This window comes from Camarhynchus parvulus, chromosome 1A (assembly GCF_901933205.1).
Source record: "Camarhynchus parvulus chromosome 1A, STF_HiC, whole genome shotgun sequence".
In the NCBI taxonomy this organism is placed as follows: Eukaryota; Metazoa; Chordata; class Aves; order Passeriformes; family Thraupidae; genus Camarhynchus; species Camarhynchus parvulus.
The window spans coordinates 58758249-58780950 of NC_044586.1; the positions used below are offsets into that span (position 1 = coordinate 58758249).

Consider the following 22702-nt stretch of genomic DNA (forward strand, 5'->3'; position numbering starts at 1 on the left):
CAGCTGAGCTCACATTAGGTGAGAGGATGGTTTGTTCACATAATCTGACAATGGATAAACAGGGAACAGAACTGAGCATCTGTTTGAACTTGTAAAAATATATCCTTTTGTAGATGTCCCCAATTCCTTGTGTCTTGAATACTCCACTTTTTATAAAGGTTGTAAGATATTAGCCTTACTGTGAAAAAATATGCATTAATGAAACAAGATAATTGTTTCCTAAGCCTAGTGACATTGTAGGTTCAACCACCTGATAATGGCTTTGGGTTTGCTCTTATTCACCTAAATAATAACATTCATGGTTTTGTAGATCAACAAGCGTGGTTTCTCCATTTTTCTTACATTTAAAGTAACCTCAGCTTCTTGAAAAATTCATCATATGCAGAAGATTTTTATGGGTCTTGACATATGTCCATGGACTAAAGCAAGGCAATGGGCCACTCCTTCCAGCATTTCTAACAGCTCATTCCCTTTGGAGATCTCTAAGGTGCACTAGAAATTCTGAGTGGTAGATATGGTATTTTTCCCTAGCTTCTTTTAGATCTCTAGCTTTTTTCTCTAGGCTTCATCCTATTACAGTCATACAAAAGTAATAGATGTCTGCTTATTTGGTAGGTGTAGACATTTGAATTGTAGACAAGTATATCTGTTAGCTGAACCTTATCTTTAATTTATGAATTTCTATCTCTAGAATAGATCAACTAATATAGAAAAACTACCATTCCTCAGAGAACAACATCTAAAAAAGTCCAAGTATGCATTGTTTACAGATGATTTAGCATCTTAAAGCTGGCCAAGTGCATACTTGGCAGATGAAATGAAAGAATGTATTTCCCCATTTTTGATTCACACGGTTGAGCTATGACATTTCCCCACAGATTTATGTCTCTGGAAAGTTTAACCTGCAGTGACCAAAGATATTCATCAGTCAGAAAGGTCATCCCCAGACTCCATGAACCACTTTTGCACCATGTCTTTGGGCTGTTTCCTGCAAACTTTCACCAAAGGAAATGGAGCTTGCTGAAATGCAGAGAGTGAGACTCTTTCCCCGAGCTTGATTATGTGGGAGTGTTTCAGTTTATCCAGTCCATTGGATAACCTTGAGACTTGTAGGAGAGTTTTTGCCTCTGCAGCTTGAGCTTTTATCTGACTCAGCCACAGGCCTAAATCTTTGTTTGCCTTAGAACAGCAGTCAGTCAAAATCACTCACTGTATAAAAGTCTTTTCATGTAGATGCAGTCTTTTACCAGCATTTTAATAGAATGCAGGGATGCAGGGGCATCTTAAATGCAGACAATTTTCTGTTGGCTGCATGAAGCTTCAGACAAGACAAAGCAGTGTAACCTGCCAGAAAAGAATGTGGTATCAGCTCCTAGGCTGTCCTGACATAGACAGAGATGCTGTGGAATGTAATGTTCATATCCAGCAGCTTGATTGAACTCCAAATGCTAAAACATGTCCTAGAAAGGCATTTTCAGGATTATTAACAACCATTAGCACACAGATGCTAGATTTACATGAGGCCATAATAGCCCCTACAAATACTGAAACATCTGGCAAATGGGATCAGGAATGTAATTTTGGTTGTTTTTGACTCATCCACTAAGATGTGGTTCCTCTGAGTCTGCTTGTGAGGTTTATTGTGGGTCTAGGACAAATATAAATACCTCTTAGTGCTCAGCACTGGGCACCAAGGGGTTCTGGTAGCTTGTCAGGACCTCAGATATCTCTTGTTGCATCTCAGTGCACTCGGTTTGCCTCATTGCTTTGTTTCACAGCAATGCCAAGTCACTGTCAGGCAGCTGCTTCTTTGTTCCCAGTGGCTTCCAGGCTTTCAGCAGTGCTCCTCAGGGGTCAGTACTGGGACAGGCACCATTTAACATCTTTGTTGGTGATTTGGACACAGGGATTGAGTGTACCCTCAACAAGCTTGCTAATGACATACAGCTGTGTGGACACACCAGGTTTAGTGGAAGGCTCACCTTTCTGGTATGGGAGGTGGGACTAGATGATCTTGAAAGCCCTTTCCAACTATGTTCCAAAGGATGAAATCCAAAATTGCTCCATTTTGAAACCTTCAGGTCAAACTGCGTTGTTATGATCACATTTAAGGGTGACAATGTCTTACATAGACTCACTCTTGGAATAGCATTTGTCTATGACCCCTATATTAGATTCTGGGTGGAGAAATAAACAAAAGTAGTTTTCTATGAGCTTGTTTCTTTAACAATTAGCTTGAAGTACAGCTTTGGTGTCTTCAGCTTGTGGCCAAAGTTCAGGTAAGATAAATGAGATGGTGCCTTTCTTTCCTTTCTATTTCCCCCAAATCTGACGCAGGTCTGAAGTATGAAGGTTTTGATCACCACTTGGACAAAAAATAGTATCAGCTTTGCAAGGGACAGGGTCCAGGATCATATTTGAGCTGTGGGCACCAGTGCTGTGGTTATTCCTTACACTCAGGCTGCTTCACAGATCATTGTCACTGCCCTCAGACTTTCTACTATGATGCCTTCCTGCCACAATACGATGTTTTGATGTATAACCAAAGCTTCCCATGACTCTGATCATATATGGAATGCACATAAATTGAACAATGGGACATAGTATCAAAAGAATAAATAAAATATTTTAAAAGCTCTATTCATTATCCAGCGATGCCTAACTAACAAACAAAAAGAAACAGATGTAATTTCAAGTAGTTTTCCAAAGTAAGATTTTAACAGCTTTATGAACAAAAAGCTATTGATGGAACCTGGGAGGTTTTCATATCTTCAGTTGATTATATTGTACAGTAGCTCAATAGGGAGAGAAACTCTAATTCAGGAAATGTGAAAAGGATTTGATATGAGGAAATGCAAGCACTTTGTTGAACAATGCTTTTATAAACATTCTGACCTTAAAGATATTTTTCCAGTTTTCCATTAACATATTTAAAAATTACTTCATTCATAGAACCAATGCTAGATGTCACAATGTCTCATTAGTCTGAGATTCTCCAATTACTTTATATCAGAATCTGTCACTCTTCTTAAAAACAAAGACATTTGAGGCCAACATTTGTTCTGAGATCTAATTTTATATGTTTTGGGGTCACATAATTGTAGAGTGATTATATATTTGAATGTAAGTTTCTGTTTTGTATTCCTAATATAGTTGAATTAATTACCTGAGGAAAAAAACAATGCTATTTCTATGCATTTTAAAAAACATTTTTCTTACATGTTCTCAGCACAATCCATGACTACAGTAATGACCATCAACAGTATTGTGAAACATATATTCAATTTCAGCATAAAAATTCAAGTAAGTTGCAAGGATACCCTGCTTTCCAGAGAAAATAACTCCATATGATTAATTTCACTAATAACCAACCCATACTTCAGAGGTATTAGCAAGTAATTATATTTGAGTTCTGCATCTGAGAACGCTAAATCATGACAAACAAGGAAAAGCTCTCGTGCCATGTTTGAGATAGTATGAAAATATTAAGGAAAAATGAAGTTTATGTCACAGAAATCTTCTGAACTTCAGGAAGTCTATTGTATTCTTTGTTCCCCTAATCAGCTAATTTAATAAATTTTCCCTTTGGGAACTATACTGCATTAAGTTAAAATAGCAACAAGTACCAATAATTAAAAAGCTGTTAGATTAATGTTTTTTGTAAAATCAGTGCAAAAAAAAAATCTATATTCTACTTCTTTCTTACATTTTGTTTCTTCATATAAATTTTCTGTTTATCTCTTTGGCATTAGAAACATCATGACAACTATAACATTAGCTTTGAAGCAAATCCTGTTTGGGTTTTCTTTAAATAATGTTTTTCATAACCTTTACACTTCCTCCTTGGTGAGTCCTGGAAAGTCCAACAAAATAAACTAAAATCCAGGGTGATTTATTCTGACATACGAATATGACTCTGATGAAAAAAAAATAACTACAATAAAAGAAAGATGAAATGAAATTTCCAGAAAAATCACTTCAGACTCTCATCATATTCCACTCTCATAATTTGTGCCTGCATTTATTTCTCTATCTGCTCCCTGCACTGTAACACACTAAAAGGATCCTTCTCTGCTGCAGTGACCCATCTATAATGATCTGTTATTAAAATTTAGAAAATTATTTTCACAGTGACTCTGGCCACCATGAAATGGGTTTTCTACAGAGGCAACAACAATCCAAAACTAGCATTTCTTTATTTCAATGTCTTGTTGAGAAATGGAAGTAAAAAATTATGGACATGAATAAATTATGCTGGGGAGAGATGGTACAGAGTGCCAGGGCTGCACAAACACAGGAACACAGTCCCTAGTAACCAGCTGTACCCATGGAAAGCCCAATGGACCTAAAGAACAAAAATCACAGAACAACAGAATGGTTCGTGTTGAAAGGGACTTTCAAGATCCTCTACTTCCCTTGCCACCCAGTAGACCAGGTTGCTCAGGGCCCTGTCCAGCCTGGCCTTCAACACTTTCAGGGATGAGACATCCACAAATTCTGGGCTAAAGTCTTTTCCATGAGAGTTGAGAAATGCTGGGACAGGAGTCCAGAGAGGCTGTGGAAACTGTGTTTTAAAATTTTCTCAAGACACTGAGAAACCTGATCCAAGCACAAAATTAGCCTTATTTTTAGCAGGGGTTTAGTAACTGGAGGTCCCTGCCAACTGAAATAATTCTATAATTCTCTGATTGTCTTTTCCTAAAGAAGATGACAACTGCTTGGAAACAGAATTAATCTCCGTCCAAAAGAGCTTCATCCTTTCATAGACCTGATGTGACCTTTCAGACAGTGGTTTGCAATCTTTATCAATCTGTGAACATGAAAATGTTTGCAGTGGTGGTCCAGATCTTCAGAGCAGCTTTCAATCTCTTCAGAAGTTTCTTTTATTTCATGAGTTTTCACAGGAAAAACTGTGAAAACTGTTCAATAGGACAAATGCCTGTGTGTCCATATGCCACACTGAAAACTCTTGTTATGATGGTTATAATGAGAACAGTATTGGATGAGACTCAATTGATTATTTTGCAAAACCATCCTTTCTAAAGAAATAAATTTGCGCTTAGTAGTCTGTGTTCTCTATCTCTTTTCTTTCCATGTAGACTTCCCTTAAGTAAACAGTCTATAAACCGTGACCTATTTTTATGTAGGGAAATGCAGAGATCTTTTCTCCCTTAAAATATTGTGAAATAGGAAAAATATCTACCTGGCACATATTAAGAAGAAATTTTTACCAAGAAACTTACCTTTTCTACATATTAACTCAGAAAGTCATATGGAAAATGTATGTACTTATGGAGAGAGTGAGACTCAGAAATCTATTTCTTATATAAAAGAGCAGATGAACCTTCATAATTACCTGTTTCCATTTTCCCATCTTGTGCTGCAGGCCCATCAGGAATTACACTCTTCACCTGGAGAAACTCATCCGGCTCGTCCCCACCAATGATGGTAAATCCAAAACCCATGTTGCTTTTCTTAAGAGTTGTGCTGAGGAAAGTCCCCTTCAGCTGTGATGCATCACGGGTGAAGAGTGGTTTTTCTACATCAGTCAACACAAACAAGAAAGACAAAAGTTCTGATCTATTCACAACATAGCAGGGACAGCACATAACAATATTGGCTGACACCAAGTGGCAGTGTATCAAAGGCAAGGAAATAAAGAGTGCAGGCATTCCAGGGAAAATATTTGTGTGTTCTTGTACTAATACAAAGCTAAAACATATTTCTTATCTATGGCAGATCAGCCATAAATGAAAAGATATAAATATCCTTTGAAATTAGAAATCCATTTAGAAGTGGCTATTGCGTAGCTGAAATAATCACAACAATAAAAATGATCTGTGAGGTAATTTAAAAACCTCTTTCCTAACCTATAAATTCAGCTTTGTCTACAAAGTAATACATTCCTCATAATTTCCCTCCCAGCCACAGTGAGGAAAACATCCCCTGTGAATGTCTCATTCCATTTGTTACTAAGAAGAGGTAAATACTAGACGAGCTTTTCTGGTTTAGTCATCCAACAAGTGACACACACGACTGCTGTGCAAACTCCGTGTCTCGTGCCTCGGGGTGCAGTGTGGGTGCCGGGGGTCCCCGTGCTGCTCTCCCATGCTGCAGTGGGTGAGGGAGGGTTGGGGAAGGTGCAGATTTGTGAGCCCAGCTGGCCCTGGGGCTGGTGAGCAGCGGGACGTACCATAGAGCGTGCCGGCCCCAGCGCGGTCGCGCCGGCACTGTGACAGGTCACTGACGCTGCGGGACCTCCTGGGAGCGGGGCGCAGGCGGGCAAATTTGGGTCTAGGTAAGGTTGATGAGGAGCTTTCTACTGCCACAAAGGAGAACAAGCCTCACTCTCTGACTATAAGCTTACATTAAAGTTCATTTGTCGATACCAGTACTGCTTGATGCTTATACGGCTCCTTTTGAGTGCATTAATTTTTATGTTACCAAGCGGCTGCATTCCTGTAAACTCCTATAACACTGTGCTTGAGGCTTTTAACTTAATTGATGCTTGCTAGATGAGCTAGCTTAGAAACATACCAAACATCAATTAAGAGTAATTTAGAGAAAGAACAATTAAGTATTTCAGTGTTGCCAACCTTGGGTGCTCAAGAGAGAGTTGTACATCCTCAGGAACAGAATTTATGATTTTATTTAGAAAATTACTTTGGGAGTCTTATGGTGCTTTCAATTTCTCAGCCTTTAGGAAACATTAGATTCAACTTTTCTGGCTTTGGATTAAACTTTTCTGTTTTTTGATTAAACTTTTCTGTTTCTTCTCTGCGCCTCTGAAAGTTTTAGTTGGCTGGTGAGTCCTGCAACTATTGGAACTCCGACATTTAAGGGAGAAAATTGTTAAGATATAGGTGATAACATTTTGAGCATTGGCAACACTATTCTTTTAACCAGACTATGACAAAATCATTGTCAGATAAACAGGAGAGCAGGATCTTTCATCTTGACCAAGATAGCTGATGCGGAACTGTACCTCGGAAACCTTGGGCCTGCATAGGCTTTGTTCCAAGTTCTGCGTTGGGCATGTTATGCTGCTGTAGCTTCCTTTTTGCTTCTAGGACAGGGTTTTCAAATTGAGTTCTTCTATTTATGTGGCTGGAAAAAAAAATTGGTTTTGGTTAAAAACTGGGTTCAGTTGGGTGAAATGATAATTTTCACAGTAGGGCGCTGTAGGCCCCAACGGGCCTGAAGATGTCCCTTACATTCCACACAATTTTGCTGGGGATGAGGATATACAACCAGTGATTTCCCTGTGTAATGAACAGCACTGAGCAGCATCCTATCACTTCAATATGCTAAATCTGCTACATAAAATTGGTTTTGATCTATGGGACTACATATTAAACAGCAGCATTGCTGAAACAGGCTACAGCAACAGTTTTTCAACAGTCTTCAGCATGACCACTGTTCTGTGTATGATTTAAAGGATCTCAACCAGTTTTGTGCATTACTATCAATTAGTTGTAAGTGAATTTACTCACTTACAGAAAAATAAAAGCCTAGACAACAGAGTGCTTTTATGATGGTAATTTACAAATAAATCTAAGAGGTAATAAATTGAAGATTATTCCTTTTTAGTACTATGGTGTGTATCTACTCAGCTGTACAGAAAAATCAGACGCAGAAACTAAATTAGATGGCAAATTAGAACTACACAGATGATGTATGAAATATAAGAAAAGTTAGTACATACATTTTTTCTTGATGTTTTATATTTCCTACTACAGGTCATTAAGTCCATCTCTGGCATTACACCATTACTTTTCTGCATTGTGTTTAGGCCTATGATCTTTACTACTCCTGTCACCATATCCTTGATTTTAATTCTTTAAAGCACACATTTTGTCAATCACTGAACTATCCTTCTATCCTGTCCTGGGATATGTTTTGCATGTTTTCTGAAGGGAGCAAAACAATGTAGTAGGCTGCATGGAACGTTGCTGTAAGACAGAATCTCAATAGAATTACAACAAAGAGAAAGGGCTTGTGCTTCCAACACTGCTGTGAGGAATCAAATACATATGTACGGAAGGGCAGGCTTTTGTCACTCCTTATTTGTTCTCACTGGGTTACCATCTACTGAGGTCTTCTGAAAATCCAATCCTAATCGTGGGTTTAAGCACTTGGACAGGTTACCTGGTAACTTTCACAACTCTAAGGTCCTAAAAGGGTCTTTTTTACATTGCAATGACCTTTTGTGCCACATCAAGCACTTTTCAGGTCCTTTGGGATTTTGATCCTATCACAGCTTCAAAGAAGATAAGTGGAATTGCCATTAGGAAGTGAGGTAGAAGAAAGGCAGCAAATCCCATGGGAGTGCAATACACTTGCAAAATAGGATTTAGTGGCCAATGCTAATGAAATGAAAAGACTTTCAGTCATGTAAAGGAATATTTGATTTAATGAGATGAAGTAAATGTGATAAATCCTTAAGTTGCTACTTTGTTCACATGGCTATAACTCATTCAAGTGGCTGCTAGCTTACTCTCATACTCTAAAATTTTCATTAATAGCTTTCAGTAAATTTTGATCTATGCTGAAGGCAGAGAGAGTCCCTCTCATTTCCTTCCATTCTTCAGACAGGCTGTTTAAGATTGTAGTTGTTCCTTTCCTTGACTTTTGCTTTCTGGTATTTCTAGTAATTGTCAGGATCTTATTCTATTGCAAACCTGGAAACTTATGATAAAGGGAGAAAAACTTCACTAGTTAAAAATGGAGAAAGCAAGACTTACGTGCATTAAAAAAGGTAATCATGAACTACTAACACAAGCATGAAAAAAGTAAATAGTGATGTGTTTATCATTTGATGTATTTCCATGTCATAAAGTAAATACTGCTTTTGCCTTTACACAAGACAGTGATGAAACTCAAATACTACATAAAGTTCTGAGCACCCATGATCAAATGAAATGAATTTCTATGAAAGGTTTTACAAGAAGACCAGTGAAATAGAGTATTCTATTATAGAAGATCAAAGGAGTTTTAGCTTTTTATTCAAGCAGAATTAATTCTGAGATATAATTGCATTCTATGAATACAAGTAAATACTAGAATGTATTAAAGATGCCAGGATTTCAGACTTGAAGTCTGTAGGCTTCTCACAAGAGAAGTGTGAAGTTAGAAAACAGCATCCAGTAGGAGGTATGGAGTACAATACCTAGCTTGTTTTATGTTAGCATTTGATAAGGTTAAAAGGTTGTAAGGTTTGATAAGGTTATAAGGTTGCTACACACATGGGTCAGTTGCTTCAACATAGGGATCATATCTTACTTTAGGGGCTCTAAAGTACCCTGCCCTGTTCTCCAGCTGCCCTCCACAAGAGCTGAGATTTCCCATGGCTTTTGTGCTATATCCTGCAGATGTAATGAATATCCAAGATTACACTCCAGTCTTCATTCAGGACCTTGCATTATGCTTAGTGTCATGTTGCAGTTGCAGGGTTCATCTCAGAGCTGCAGGAGGGCCCCTGCAGACCTAAGATTCAACTTATATGTGTTCTGTGCTATAACAGAAGTTGGGATTTTAGCTAATCTGTGCTCATGGCTCAAGAAACATTAATTACTGTGGTACTGACATCACAGCTAGAATCCATTTTCTACTGCCTACCTACAGTTTCTAGGTATAGTTTAAGCTGTTGTTTGGTCCATTTAAACAGAAATATCTTTAACAACAGCTGAAAAATGACATTTTGTCCTATAAGATCAGATAGGAAGACTAACAGGTTCTTGAAGCACCTCATGTTGTTGGTGCAACTTTAATAATTCTAAGTTCCAATTTATTCTCATATTTTGACTGCTTTTTGGTAGTGGAATCTCCAAAGCACAATGTGAAATTTCCAACTATTTAAAAAAACCCCAAAAACTGCATTAAATATTGTGTCCAAGAGGACTCAAAGAAAATAAAGCTATATTTATAATCATTCATTTTTAACAGTAATATTGTACTGATGTTACATGAAACACATCTCTTTTATGCAATTTTAAGCGCTATACAGCTTCTTGGCTAAACGAGAAAAAGTGCTCCTGATGAGTTTGCTTGAGAAAGAAGTTATTAAGCTAAGTAATTCTCTTGAAAGGACATTTTAGCTTTTCATCTAGCTACTTCAACAGCACACACAATATTTATTACTAGCCCAGGCCTTCATAAGACAAGTCAAATGTGAGTTTTAGAGATGGTTACAAGTAAGTACTTTTGTGGTTAAAACAGATTTTGGATGGTAGCCAAAATATATTGCTCATAGGATCTAATTCAGTGAACAATTCTAACTTAAATTTTCTTCCTGTATTTTATACACTATATATTAAATCAAAAATCCTAATCCAAAACCTAATCCAACTAATTTATTCTAGCGCCACTGTGGCTGTGCAAAGAAGGAGTGGCTGGTGCTGCTGGCCCTTGTTATCTCACTGTATCTCAACTGGAGACAAACCCTCAGAGGTAGGATTTCCTTTTGAGCTGTGTTTATTTGTGATGTCAAAATATTCTGTGTGATGGGGAGGAACCATCACCACCAGCCAAACTATAAGACCCAGACACAGTTCTGCCCTCTCAGCAGTCAGTGGGGCCAGGCTAAGTTGTTTTTGTGATGAGTTTCAGATTAGATGCACTTAAGACAACTGAAACACATCATTAGGAGATTTGTGGGCTGTAGTGCCTAATTTGCAGACTTTAGTTGATGGTCAAGGCACTGAGCTGTGACAAAATGGTAGCAGGTGGAGCATGGGCATCAGTAGAAGGATTTTAACCTATCTCCTTTTCTTAACTACTTTCATATATGAGATGTTTGGTTTTTTTCAGTTTTTGCCTACAGCTTTTGAAATTACCCATTACCTAATGGGTACCCACATGCCTATTACCCAACAAAGTAATTCTGGGGATCAAGATGCCTATAAAATGGATATTCTAATGTATAATTGTTAGTGCTTATCTACTCTTTATATTCACATTTTTTCAGTTGATAACACATTATAATGACAAAAGGACCTGAGATAACTTTTTCTATTTGAGTAGAGAATTGTCAGAAGTTGTAAATCAAGAAGGTATGTTTTCCTAGTATAAATAACTATATGGCTAATTTAGCTGTTTTATTAAAGAGCCCATGTCTGAAAATTGAGCTCTATGTTGTAGTTAGTCATCCTTAAAGAGGAAAACAATCTTTTGGCAATTAGAATCCTGAAAGACCCAGTGTACTCTAATGATTACTTTCTCTCCATAGTTCTGCACAGTTCAGTGCTGTTAGTTCTTAGTTTACAAATTAAAACCAGATTGCCTGAAAGTTAACAAACATATAGCAAACACTTCTCATTTATGTCCAATGTCTACACATTACAAATGAGCCCTAGACCTGCATAAAAAAGCAAATGAAAATTATAATATTCTCTCACACCTACATTTATGCATGATTAAGAGAGGTATTATACTGGAGATTTTTTTTAACAGAATTTGCAAATACATTGTGATTTGTTTTTAGTAACTTGACTAGCAAGAGGTTTAAGTTTCTTTGTTTTGGTTTGTTTTCTTTTTTAGCTTTTTCTCTGGTCTCAGAATATTTGAGCTGAACATGGCTGCTCCTTGTAAGGTGAAAGGGAGTCTGTCTGCCTCATTGCTCAACTGTACAAACTTCCCATGGGATACAAGCACCTCAGTGAGCAGAGTACAAACCCTTCTTTTATGAGGATTTTGTAGGCCTGCATGTAAACTTGGACTGGACCTAAATATGTGGAAGTTTGTAATCTTGCTTCTCATAATTTACCTACTTTTATGACAAAATTAAGAGAGTTTATTGTCGTCTGATTTTATCTAGTTAAAAATGAGCTCATCTGTTGAGTACTGGTAATAAAAAAGCTGTGACTGTTATATATTGTAGCAGGAAAAATGGAAAACAATCTTTGTTTCAAACTTACTGAGCTCAGACAGCAAATTAAACTACAGCTACATTTTACTGACGATAAAACTCCATGTGAATTTAGCAGGGCTGCAGTTTTAATGACACACCATGAGCATCCATTCCACTTCTAAAAACCTCAGAGACTGCAGTAGGTTTGATGTATCTGTCCACAAATCTTATCTGTGGTAGGATTAATAAATTTGGCACTAACAGCCTTAAAATATGTAATTGCACAATAACATCTGGGGCTGGTGCCTTGCATCTGTTTACCTGTGGTTGGACATGAAATGCAGATAAATACTTGTTCCTTTTCTGACTCTGCAGCGCAGTGTGAGCCTTGCTGGCGCCAGAATGCCTCAGGCTGCACCAACAGCCAAGGGAGTCTCAGTAAGAGATTACTGCACAGAAATTGCACAATACCTGTTACACCCCAAAACACACTAAAAACCACTGGGGCAGAAGCTTTACTTACACCCAGCATCTGCGTAATTGCAGAAATCTTTGGCAGGGGTTAAGTACGAAATGATATGAGAACTGCAGCCCCTTCCTACCTGGGGACATCATAAAAGAACTCAGGCATTACAAGGGGGAGTAATTTAATGGTGTTATGTAGGGACTTCAAAATTTATCCTTTTGCTTCAATCTGGACTGACTGAGGTGATTTGAACTGAGCAGCAAAGTAGACGGAGCTGCTGCCTCTTTCACCTGAGGGCAGGAAGCAAGCTGGGGACAAAAAAGGAGAGCAGGTGCTCTGGCATTTGCAGAATGGGACAGAAGGAGTCAACAGAGAGTGAGCAAACATCATTTTCTGTTGATTGTTTGCTTTGTAGAAGGCTGGGGATGCATGGGCATTCACAAGCTGCTGCTGTGACAGCAGGTAAGAAAGGGGCATCTTACATCTTCTAGACTTCCAGGAATCAGATGATTTTTTGATCTCCCTGCACACCTGGACCCTTACATAACAGCAGCATATCCTGAAGCCTGGAAAAACTGCATCTCCAATACCTGTCCAGGGCAATTCTGCAGTCAGTTTGTTGGTGTGGATTCAAGAGACCAAAGGAAAAAATCTGAGACACAAAGGAAATTTTCTATTTTCTATGAAATAACTAGATAAATATACTGCTTGAGTGTCAAGATTTGAAATTGAAATTTTAGGTCAGGGGCAATATTCTCTAAAGATCTTTCTTGTTTAATAAAAGGCACTAATGGATAGTTGTTTCTCAACCTTTCAAGTGCTATCTGCACAGTGACAGGAGTGGTTTTCTGTCTCCGCTCTTGCATATTGTCTGTAGAGAGCAGAATGAGAATAGGCCCCTCCCAAGCAAGTATCACAATCTGAATCTAGATTCATTTTTCATAAGTCTCATTCACTACTTTAAGTTGAAAAGCAGAGGAAATAATCTCTCAGATTTGCTTATTTTATGTACAAACTGGCCAGGTTCTACCATTACTTCAAACAAAGCATATTTTGGCCTTTGCATAGAGGAAGAAGCTTTTTTCTTGTTTCATAACTAAAACAGAATCTGAAGAAAATGAAACCAAGGATTGTGCTATGAAAATAGAATTTATATTGTTTTCAGCTGCACTTTAAAATACAAAATAAAACATAAAATTTTATATGCAGCTTATAAAAAACTTGACTGCTGGTACACCAGTATTAACACCTGATTTGCAGCAAGGGAGGACTGCCCAAAACTAGATTTTAACTGAGCTAAAATGATTATGCTTTGCTCTATTCATTGATTAACAAGATTTATACCTTGCAGGATATCCAAAGCTTAGATAGAAAATGCAACATCTCTTTAATGGATATATTCTTTGTACAAGTCTCAGCTGGAATGGTACCATGAAACCAGACCCTGGATAAAGAGAGTGACTGAGTCACTGATTCGGGACACTTTGAATATATCTGGATATTTTAACTGCACTGATGACTGAGAATTCCTGGTATACCCTTAGTTCAACAAGTAATTGTACCCACTCCTTGCCAGGCTGAGCATTGCAGAGGATACCAGGATTAGGTCATGACATATTAATAGCAACTTAATATTGAACTTTGGAACTTACTCAACATAATAAGTGCCATAAATGGGATCATCAATTTTCTCCCAGCCATATGGAAGCTCTGAAAAACAAAGAGTTAATCCCTCTCAGTATATACAGTACAGAATGCAAAGATTTCTAATAACAAAATTGTGGATCTTTGCTGGGTGTTGAGGGAAATAATAGTGAAATTAGATACAGTGACTAAAGCAAAGCCAAATCATGAACACACCCCATGGCAGCCACAAGCAGTAGTAACTTGGAAATTTGCATGTAAAACCAACTCAGTTTCTAGAGCAGCACATTTTGGTTGAACTTTTTTTTTTGTTCCAACAGTTCTACCATTCAACAACTGTAGCACATCTTGGGTTACATCACTGACAGAGGAAGTGAGGGCATTCTACTTTCATGAATAAAACACACAAAAAATGCTTTTTGAGCTGCTTTTCTTAGGAATCCTGGGAAAGTTGGATTGAAGGAATGAAAAGAGTTTGTCTACTGCCATATAAGAACAGTTAGTATACTGAAATGTTTGCATTATTCTTCTTACTGGGATAGCAATTCCACAATCTCCAAAGGCATCCTGTTCCAAAGGTAAGTTATATATCAGGAACACAGGAGCACAGAACAGTACATGAAAGTACAAAATAAAATAAGATATTGTAGCATCCTCTGAACATAAAGCTAACTACATTTTTCAGAGCTCCCTAAAACATTCTGGTCTTAAAAATGAAACGGTTGCAAATATTAATTCAACAATCTTGAAAATCAATCTGCATTCATTTATAACCAAACTGTCACATATATATTCATATACATCAATACTTATTATCACTAACACTGAATGCTTAAAAAAATACCATACTGCCAACAGAATTTCATCTTGTGTTTAAAAGGCACCAGACAGAGGCAATGAGTATTTCAGTTGACATGAACAGAATAAAAACCTCAGTATCAAGTGGTGACATGGATGGAGAACACTCACAAAGGGATGAGCATTCCCATTATGCACAGGTAGTGATTTCTGTGCAGTTACAGAATACGACACAATGTATGGGGAGTGGTGCTGAGATTCTAAAAGGAAATTTGACTCTGGCATTCCTTATCTCAGATTTTTTTTTCCTTTTTAAATTCTGTTGCATTATTTTAAATTGACTTTTTGCAGACAACGAGTACTGAATTAGACAGAATAGAACTGATGGAGATCACATTGAACAGTCATTACACTGGTCATAAAGAAGTACTCCTGGAAGAGTTGAGCTATTTTTTATCTTTTCACTGACAACATGAGCAGACAATTATTGACTTGCTCAAAGGGGCAAATAGGAAAGTACAGCCTGAGTGACAAAAGGGAGGCTAAAGGGTTAAAAGGCCATGTCAACCTCTGCTTGTTACTTCTCCTTTAAATGTATCTGTAGTAGCTGATCCTTCCTTGAATGAACCTGTTTAGACTGCTGGGATCTTCATGTAAAATTGCCCCCAGGGGATGCTCCTGCTCAGCCCATTCCAATCCAGCACTGAAGGATACAACCCTCTGCAGGAGACAGGCAGATGAGGAAACTCCACATTAGTTTTGTTTTTTAACAGAAGGCTTAATGTTGATACTCATTTTTTCCCATTATTCTTAGAATATTGTTAGCTTTGAAATCTTCCTAAGTCCACATTCTGAACTACTTTTGTCAGGGCTATTTTGTTATTGTCTTTTCATGGGAATAAAGGCAGTATAAGGTATTCAAGCTGGTCTCAGAGTTTCAGAATGTTGGAAGGGGACTTTGGAGGTTGCCTGGTCCAACCCCTCTGCTCAAGGCAGGGTCAGACAGATCAGATTGTTCAGGACCATTTTCAGTCAGCACTTGAATATATCCAAGGATGGAGACTCCACAACCTTTCTGGGTAACTCAGCCTGTGCCCTTTTGCCTCCTGCCCTGTCACCAGACACCACTGCAGAGAGCCTGGTTCTGTCCTTGCACCTCCCTTCATGTATTCATCTAGATTGACAACATCTCCCTTGAACCTTCATTTCTTCAGGCTAACCCATCCCAGGTTCAGGTCCCAGGTCTCTCATCCTTCCCTCCTAGAAGGGAGGCTCCATTCCTTAATCATCTTAGTGGCCATTCACTGGACTCTCTTCTTCATGTCCATGTCTCTGCTGTACTGGGAGCCCTGGATGCAGCACTCCAGCTGTGCCTCACCTGTGCTGAGCAGAGGAGCAGGAGCATTTCCTTGGTCTGCTGGTGATGCTCTGCCAAGTGCAGCCCAGTGGGCTGCTCACCTACATTGTTGCAGGGACACATCACTGGCACATCAAGGCTCTAAGCATTAGAAAGCTCTGTTGATGATCTTTGCAGACCTTCTCAGAACTTGAGTAAAATGAGGTGAATCACCCTACAACAGCTCTCACAAAATCCCATGTATCTTGGGACAAGACTGTGTAGGGTAATCCATAAATATTCAAAAAGAAATCAGCTGATGCACAAATCCTGTACTGCCCCTACAGAAAGTTTCATTGCCAACCCATGCATGATAAGCAAGGCAAAAATCTGCTACGAAAAATTCTTCTCTTACCAAACACTATGATACAGGATGAATATAAAATATTAGCTTAAGTACTATTAATACATTTTATTTTCATGTAACCTTGCACAGTTTTCATGTTGCTTTCATGTCTGTCCATCTAAAATTATATTTCTTTAAAGAAAACTCAGACAAGTACCAGTAAGACCTGTACATAAAACTACACACAAACACACACACACCTCCCCACAGACATACACACACAGGTGCCCACAGGCTCCTCTCTCAAAGCCCATTAGTAGATGCATTTTTTCAAAGTATGAAATAACTAAATAAATAAGCAGATATTTTGTCCAGTTTTGAAAGTGGATATTTTTATGTAAGTAGATACAGTACAAGTATATAGATGCAGATAACATGTTTAATTTTACATATTCATAAAAATCAGAAATAATTGAGGATTCACTGTTAATCTATTGGCCTATTTTTCCTAAAGCAATACTTAATTGTACTTATGAACTGGCACAACTACTGAGAAGGAAAAAGAAAAATTCCATTTACTAGTGTAAAAATCTGCAAGACTTTAATGTATTTGACATACTAAGAAGAACCCATTTTTAAATGCATGGCTTGAATGACTGATTATTTAACATCATAAGATAGCCATGGGTTCAGAAGAAAGAAAAACAAGATTACTTTTGTGTACCATAATACTCTCCACGTAAGGTTATGCTCTGATTTTATTATTCCATTTAAGATTTGGCCTATAAGCTATGTTTAATTAAAATTCTGTGTTGACCAGTAAAACAGAATTGCTAGAGCACAAACCCCAAGCCCCTGCCTGTTGAGAATGGCAGATAAGATTAGTGGAGTGTAGTTTACTACACAGCTTCTCTAAGAAGAATCTTCTGCTACATTAGCTTTCAGGAGCACTGTGATTATTTTTCATTAGATTAAATTGTGGCATCTATTCCATTTTTCACTCTTGAAATGAAAGATTAAAGGACAGAAATACTTTACTGCTTTATAAAACAGGAAGCTTAGCATTTGCCAGATTAGGGGTGAGGGCATTACAGTTTCTCCTTTTGATTTCACTGTACCCAGGGATGATCATTAGGGATGAAAGTGAACATTAAATATTTGTAAAAGAGAATTGTTGTACAAGACTAGTGAAGGAGATTGCTAATGGATGTGAATAGGGAAAGCAGCTATATCTTTCAGCTGATATTCATTTCGTAGCATCAGCATGCTCATTTGTGCGCAATTTTTGCAAGCACTGGTTCATGGATACTGTGCTATAATATGACAGACATCTTAATCTTTTGGAACTCAACACTTCTACCACTCTTGTCCTCCAAGTCTGTAGACTACTGAAGGCTTTCTCTCTATAGAAAGAAAAAAAAATTAAAAATACCTTTTATTTTTAAATCTTAAATATCTAACATCCTCCTATCATCCAGTGCAGGGCCTGTTCAGGAATATTTATAAAATCACCTTTTAAAAATCAGTAGTAGTTTGTGCAGTGGTTGGCAATGCTGACACCATGAGTGGATAGAAGGGTGCTGGACAGTCTGTATGGTGTATTTATATCCTCCAGTTTTTGCAATGCATGCTTTATTCCTTCCAAGACAAGCAGCATTTAGCCTACACCAGTCATCCAAAACAACCTTTGCTCAGTAACCATCTGGGTGAGCTTTTAATTCAGAATTGCCTTTCTAAAAGTTAAATGCCCAGTGTTAATGAAACTCAGAAGAAAAGAAAGCAAGAAAGCAAGAAAAACATAAGGAAAAAAAGAAAGAAAAGAAAAAAGAGAAAGAAGGAAAAAAAGGAACGACTAATATGAATTTGAGCAGGTTGCTTTAATAATCAATTGTAGTGCCTTCTCATCACAGACTGCTTATGCTAATGGTGCAGATGCTCTTATTCTGCCTTCTGAAAGCTGTTGCATTTCAGAATGATTTTTAATGGTGCCACTTAACATTCTCTAGGGATGGAGAAAAGAGTACATTTTGGATCTCAATGTGCCAAGATGAAAAAGCACACCACCAAGCCCGGAGATTAATTTTTCTGAAGTTTATCATTCACTGAGTTAAAGAGAGTCATAAAAACTTCTCAAGGTTTCAGAACAACAGACAGCATTGTGTCACTACCCAGCCCACTGACATGCTGCAAAGAAAGATGAGAGCATATTTCCTGATTCAGCTGCAAATCAAAATATTTGTTTAGTTCAAAGGAATATAGCATGAGAGAGAAAAAAATCATACAATGCCTGCTGTTATTAAAAATACTGTCAATGAGCATGTGGAAGCTGGGGAGGTCAACACAAGTTTGGTTCACCTGCCTTGTTAACACCCAGGCACAGGCCAGGAATCATTTTCTAACCTATATAGGAGATTTTTCAGAAAAAATACTGTATCTTCCCACTCAAAAGCCTGTGATTTTTTCATCTCTTGCTTTCTCTCTTATCTTTTCTTTCTACCTGTTTCAAATTCAGTTTTGCCTTTTCAAGTCAGTTACCTACTGGAAAGGGTATCAAAAGAGTTGGATTAAAAGCTAAAAGCAGTGCAGCCCCACAGTGCAATGCAGTGTCACAGTCTTCCAGTTCCTCTAAGAGATACAGTCTTTGCAAATATTTATCTCTAAGTCTAAACCTGTGTTCCTCACTGCATAAATTACACAAAAAAACATTGCTTGTAATACCCCAAGGCACAGCACACAGGTTCCCAGGGGGTGGATGCTGCTCCAGGCATGCTGTACTGCTCCCTCAGGAGCTCAGGGTTGGAGATATTTGGTTTGGATGCTTTTGTTTGTGCAAGTCTGCATTGTCCAGATGATACATGAAACACATTGTGGCTGTGCTGCAGCTCCTGAAACCCCTGATGCAGGTTGCCATGAAGAAAGAGAGGATAACACTACCCAGTGAAAATCAGGACTTAACCTATTACCCCCATACCTATGTGAATTTTTCTAGGTCAACTATCTGCATTCCATCTGGAGCTCAAAAACTGAACCAGATCAACAGGTACATGCTATGGCAACACTGAGTGGGTGGGGAGAGAAAAAAATTAGATAAAAATGGAAGTTGGATTGTTGACTCTCTCAGTGAAAATAACAACAAAGGTAGGACTGACAATTCCACGTCCACAAAAAACCCCCAAATTGACTATTGCTTTAATGGAAGATCTGTAAAACCTAGTGAATGTACCACCTCCAAGCCAAGCCATGTAAGTTCACTTTCAGTGTAACTCCAACTGCCATTATCATATCGGCAAATTTCACAGAATCATGACTGTTTATGTTCTGTCTGCAATCAAAAAACATTCATGTGCAAATTATTCTCACAAATAAAATGTCATTATGCAAAATTTCTCCTTGCAGAATGTAAATAAATGTGTAAGTAATACACCTGATAAATGAATCTTCTTCCTTCTGTGCAGCTTATTGTGACATGCTACATCCTTAATTACATAGAACATAGATTACTTAATATTACTATAAATTCAATAATATTTTTTTCCCAGCATTGTTACCAAGTGAAATACTGGCAGCAGTTGGGATATTTTTTTAACATTAGGTATACATGATTCCTCTGACATGCAGAACTGTGCAATGGTAATTAAGATTTGCATTAATACAGTGACAAAGTGTTAACTGAATTTCTGGTATTTTTCTTTTTTTTTTTTTTTTTTGTTTGGTTGGTTTTTGCTTGGTTTTTTAAATTTTTTTATTTTTGTATCTATAAAAGGCTTGTCAGCTTTTCAATAGAATAAAAATTAAAACCCCCAATCAAGTAGAAATAAATAAGGAGGAAATAACTTACATGTTGTGAACTTAGCTAGATTACTGTAGGCAGCACCTGAGGTGGTTTCCTTAATAAAGCTTTAATAAGGAACTCAGTGCTCAAGAGGTAAGTGGGCAATAAGGTGGTCAAAAGTACTTTCCATGGACCTTTTCAAGAGAAAGCCAAGGGTTTCTGTTAAAAGATTTCAAACAAATTGCAAAATCCTGTTTTCCATGTATTTATAAAGAATAGATTTAAGGAAAGCAGAAACACTGAAAAAAAAGATTATTAAAATGTTACAATTTTTTTCATTAAATCTTGTTATTCTTTTATCTTGTTCTTGTCCTTACTCCTGCATTAGTTGTGCCATGTGCCTGGTTCATATTACAGAACTTCTGTGGAGAGAAAAGCTTAAACCAGCTCCTTGTTAATCCCAAGGTTCCCACTAAACTGACCAGCATGCTGCTGGGGAAACAGAGATATCTCACATTTTAGCTGCAAGCTCTTGCTGAGAAGGCTGGATAAGAATGCATCCCAGCTTCCTTGGAATACTAAAACAGCAGCTTGCCTTAGCTTCCAAAAGGAGCATGGCAAAATTTCTGAATTCTGTGTCGAATTAAATGCCATCTCATTTTTAACATAACAAATGGTACACATAAACAGAGCCACTGCAACACCCTCACAGCTCAGAGCTCTAAACTAGCTGACATGGGCACTGCTAGGAGCGAAGTCCCTTCAGGATGAGGGACATTTCTGCAGATGCCGGAGGAGCTGACCCGTGCCCTGGTGGGCTCCATGCCCATGAGCCCAGGTGGCCGTTCCAGCTGTTTCAAGGTTGTGAGAAACAACTGCTCACTTTGAAAATTTAAAAAGGTTTATTAAACCTTGACAAAAATACAACAAAAGGACTAAATAAGGAAAAATTCACAGCACTGGGAACTGGTCTCATGGTACCATGTGTCTGGTTCATCTTCATGATGGATGCTCAGTCTTTTATACCCCTGAGGGTTGCATCAGCCAGCCCTGGCCCTTCCCAAAGTCTGTCAGTCAGCTCTTTGCCATTTATCAATGGAGACTGCTTTCTTGTAACTGGATTGGAGAACAGGTGTTGCCATGCTGCCCCCCTAAGCACCAAGCTTTTCCATTCCCCACTGCCCCATGCAAAGGACACATGTGCAGCCTTCTTTTACCCGTCCTAGGCAACCCTGGCTGCGTGATGGGAACAATACAGGGGGGAAAAGGGAACTATGGGGAGAAGAGAGGACATCTAAACTACAACAACATAACTATGCATCACTAAAGCTTTTCTTAATATTCACAAAATAGTTATCCCTTAATTGTGAGAGCCAATCATCTCATTATCCATCTATAACAAAGTTCAGCCAGGCCATGTTAAAGGCCAGGTTGAATGGGGCTTGGAGCAACCTGGTCTAGTGCAAGGCATCCCTGTGGCAGGGGGGTTGCAGTGAGATGATCTGGAACTGGCCCACTCATTTTGCAGAGCAGGAGCCCTGAGTACATCAACTGCACGCTGCATTCTCAGTTTGTACTCCTGAAGTTCAGCAGATTTGCTTCATGCCACGTAGAGCTGCAATGTGGAAGATTCTGCCTTTGAAACTGATTTTATTAACACAGCTGTTTTGTGCCATATTCTTTAAACTTTGAAAAAACAGCCTGAAAAGAAACACTCTGTTTGATCTTTTGGATGTTCAAATGTTTCAGTGCATGTATCTCATTACTGACTGTATCAATTCAGCCTTGTTGCAAACCAATGCTTTCTATCTAACAAATGCATGATGTCATGAAGTTAGGCTTTTCTTCTATTTGCTTTCCAGTCTCTTTATTTATATTCATTGCTTTTTTCCTAAATGTTTAACTGCATACCCTGTGAATTTGTGGAGTTATTGAATTTACTGTTGTTATGAAACCTTAACCCTCAAATTTGGCTACTGACCTAAAAAGATCCATATAAAAGTATGTAGCTACCAAAAGTGCAGGCCAAGTTTTGTGGGAGGCTGCCAGGTATTTTGTCTCTCAAATTCAACAATTGTAGTTATCTTTTCACCTCTTAACCTCTAGTCTTACAAATTAAAATGTTTCTCATTCTGTAATAAACCCAAATGACAGATTTCAGTGCTATTTTCAGCGCCTTTATTAAGGGGGAAACAGAAATACTCTCAGCCTTTGTTCACAGGGTAAGTGCCTGTGCTCTTGTCTGTCTTGGTTGCCCTCTGCTGAACTCCTGTGTATCATGGGGCCCAAAAACTGGGTTCAGCATTACAGATGCAATCTAACAAGTCAATTCCCAGTCTGTACTGATGCAAGATTTTCTTTCTGCCCAAGTGTAGAACTCTGCATTCGTCCTTGCTGAAATTCACAGGGTTTCTGCTGGGCCAGTCCAGCAGCCTGGCTGTATCTCAATGCAGCCAAGCCCTTGGCTGTGTTGCTGGGTCCCCATGGGGCCA

General features: G+C 38.2%; 1 protein-coding gene across 12 annotated transcripts in view; it reads right to left on the reverse strand.

Moving 5' to 3' along the window:
• Window positions 1-22702, reverse strand: part of MAGI2 (membrane associated guanylate kinase, WW and PDZ domain containing 2) — a 700805-nt gene that overhangs the window by 145747 nt on the left and 532356 nt on the right. For all 12 annotated transcript variants that reach the window (XM_030960213.1, XM_030960210.1, XM_030960207.1 and 9 more), the window contains 3 exons: window positions 13967-14024; window positions 6986-7107; window positions 5357-5539 (listed from right to left, as the gene is read on the reverse strand). In XM_030960213.1, coding sequence (XP_030816073.1) covers window positions 5357-5539; window positions 6986-7107; window positions 13967-14024 — 363 coding nt within the window. The remainder of the gene's footprint in view (window positions 1-5356; window positions 5540-6985; window positions 7108-13966; window positions 14025-22702) is intronic.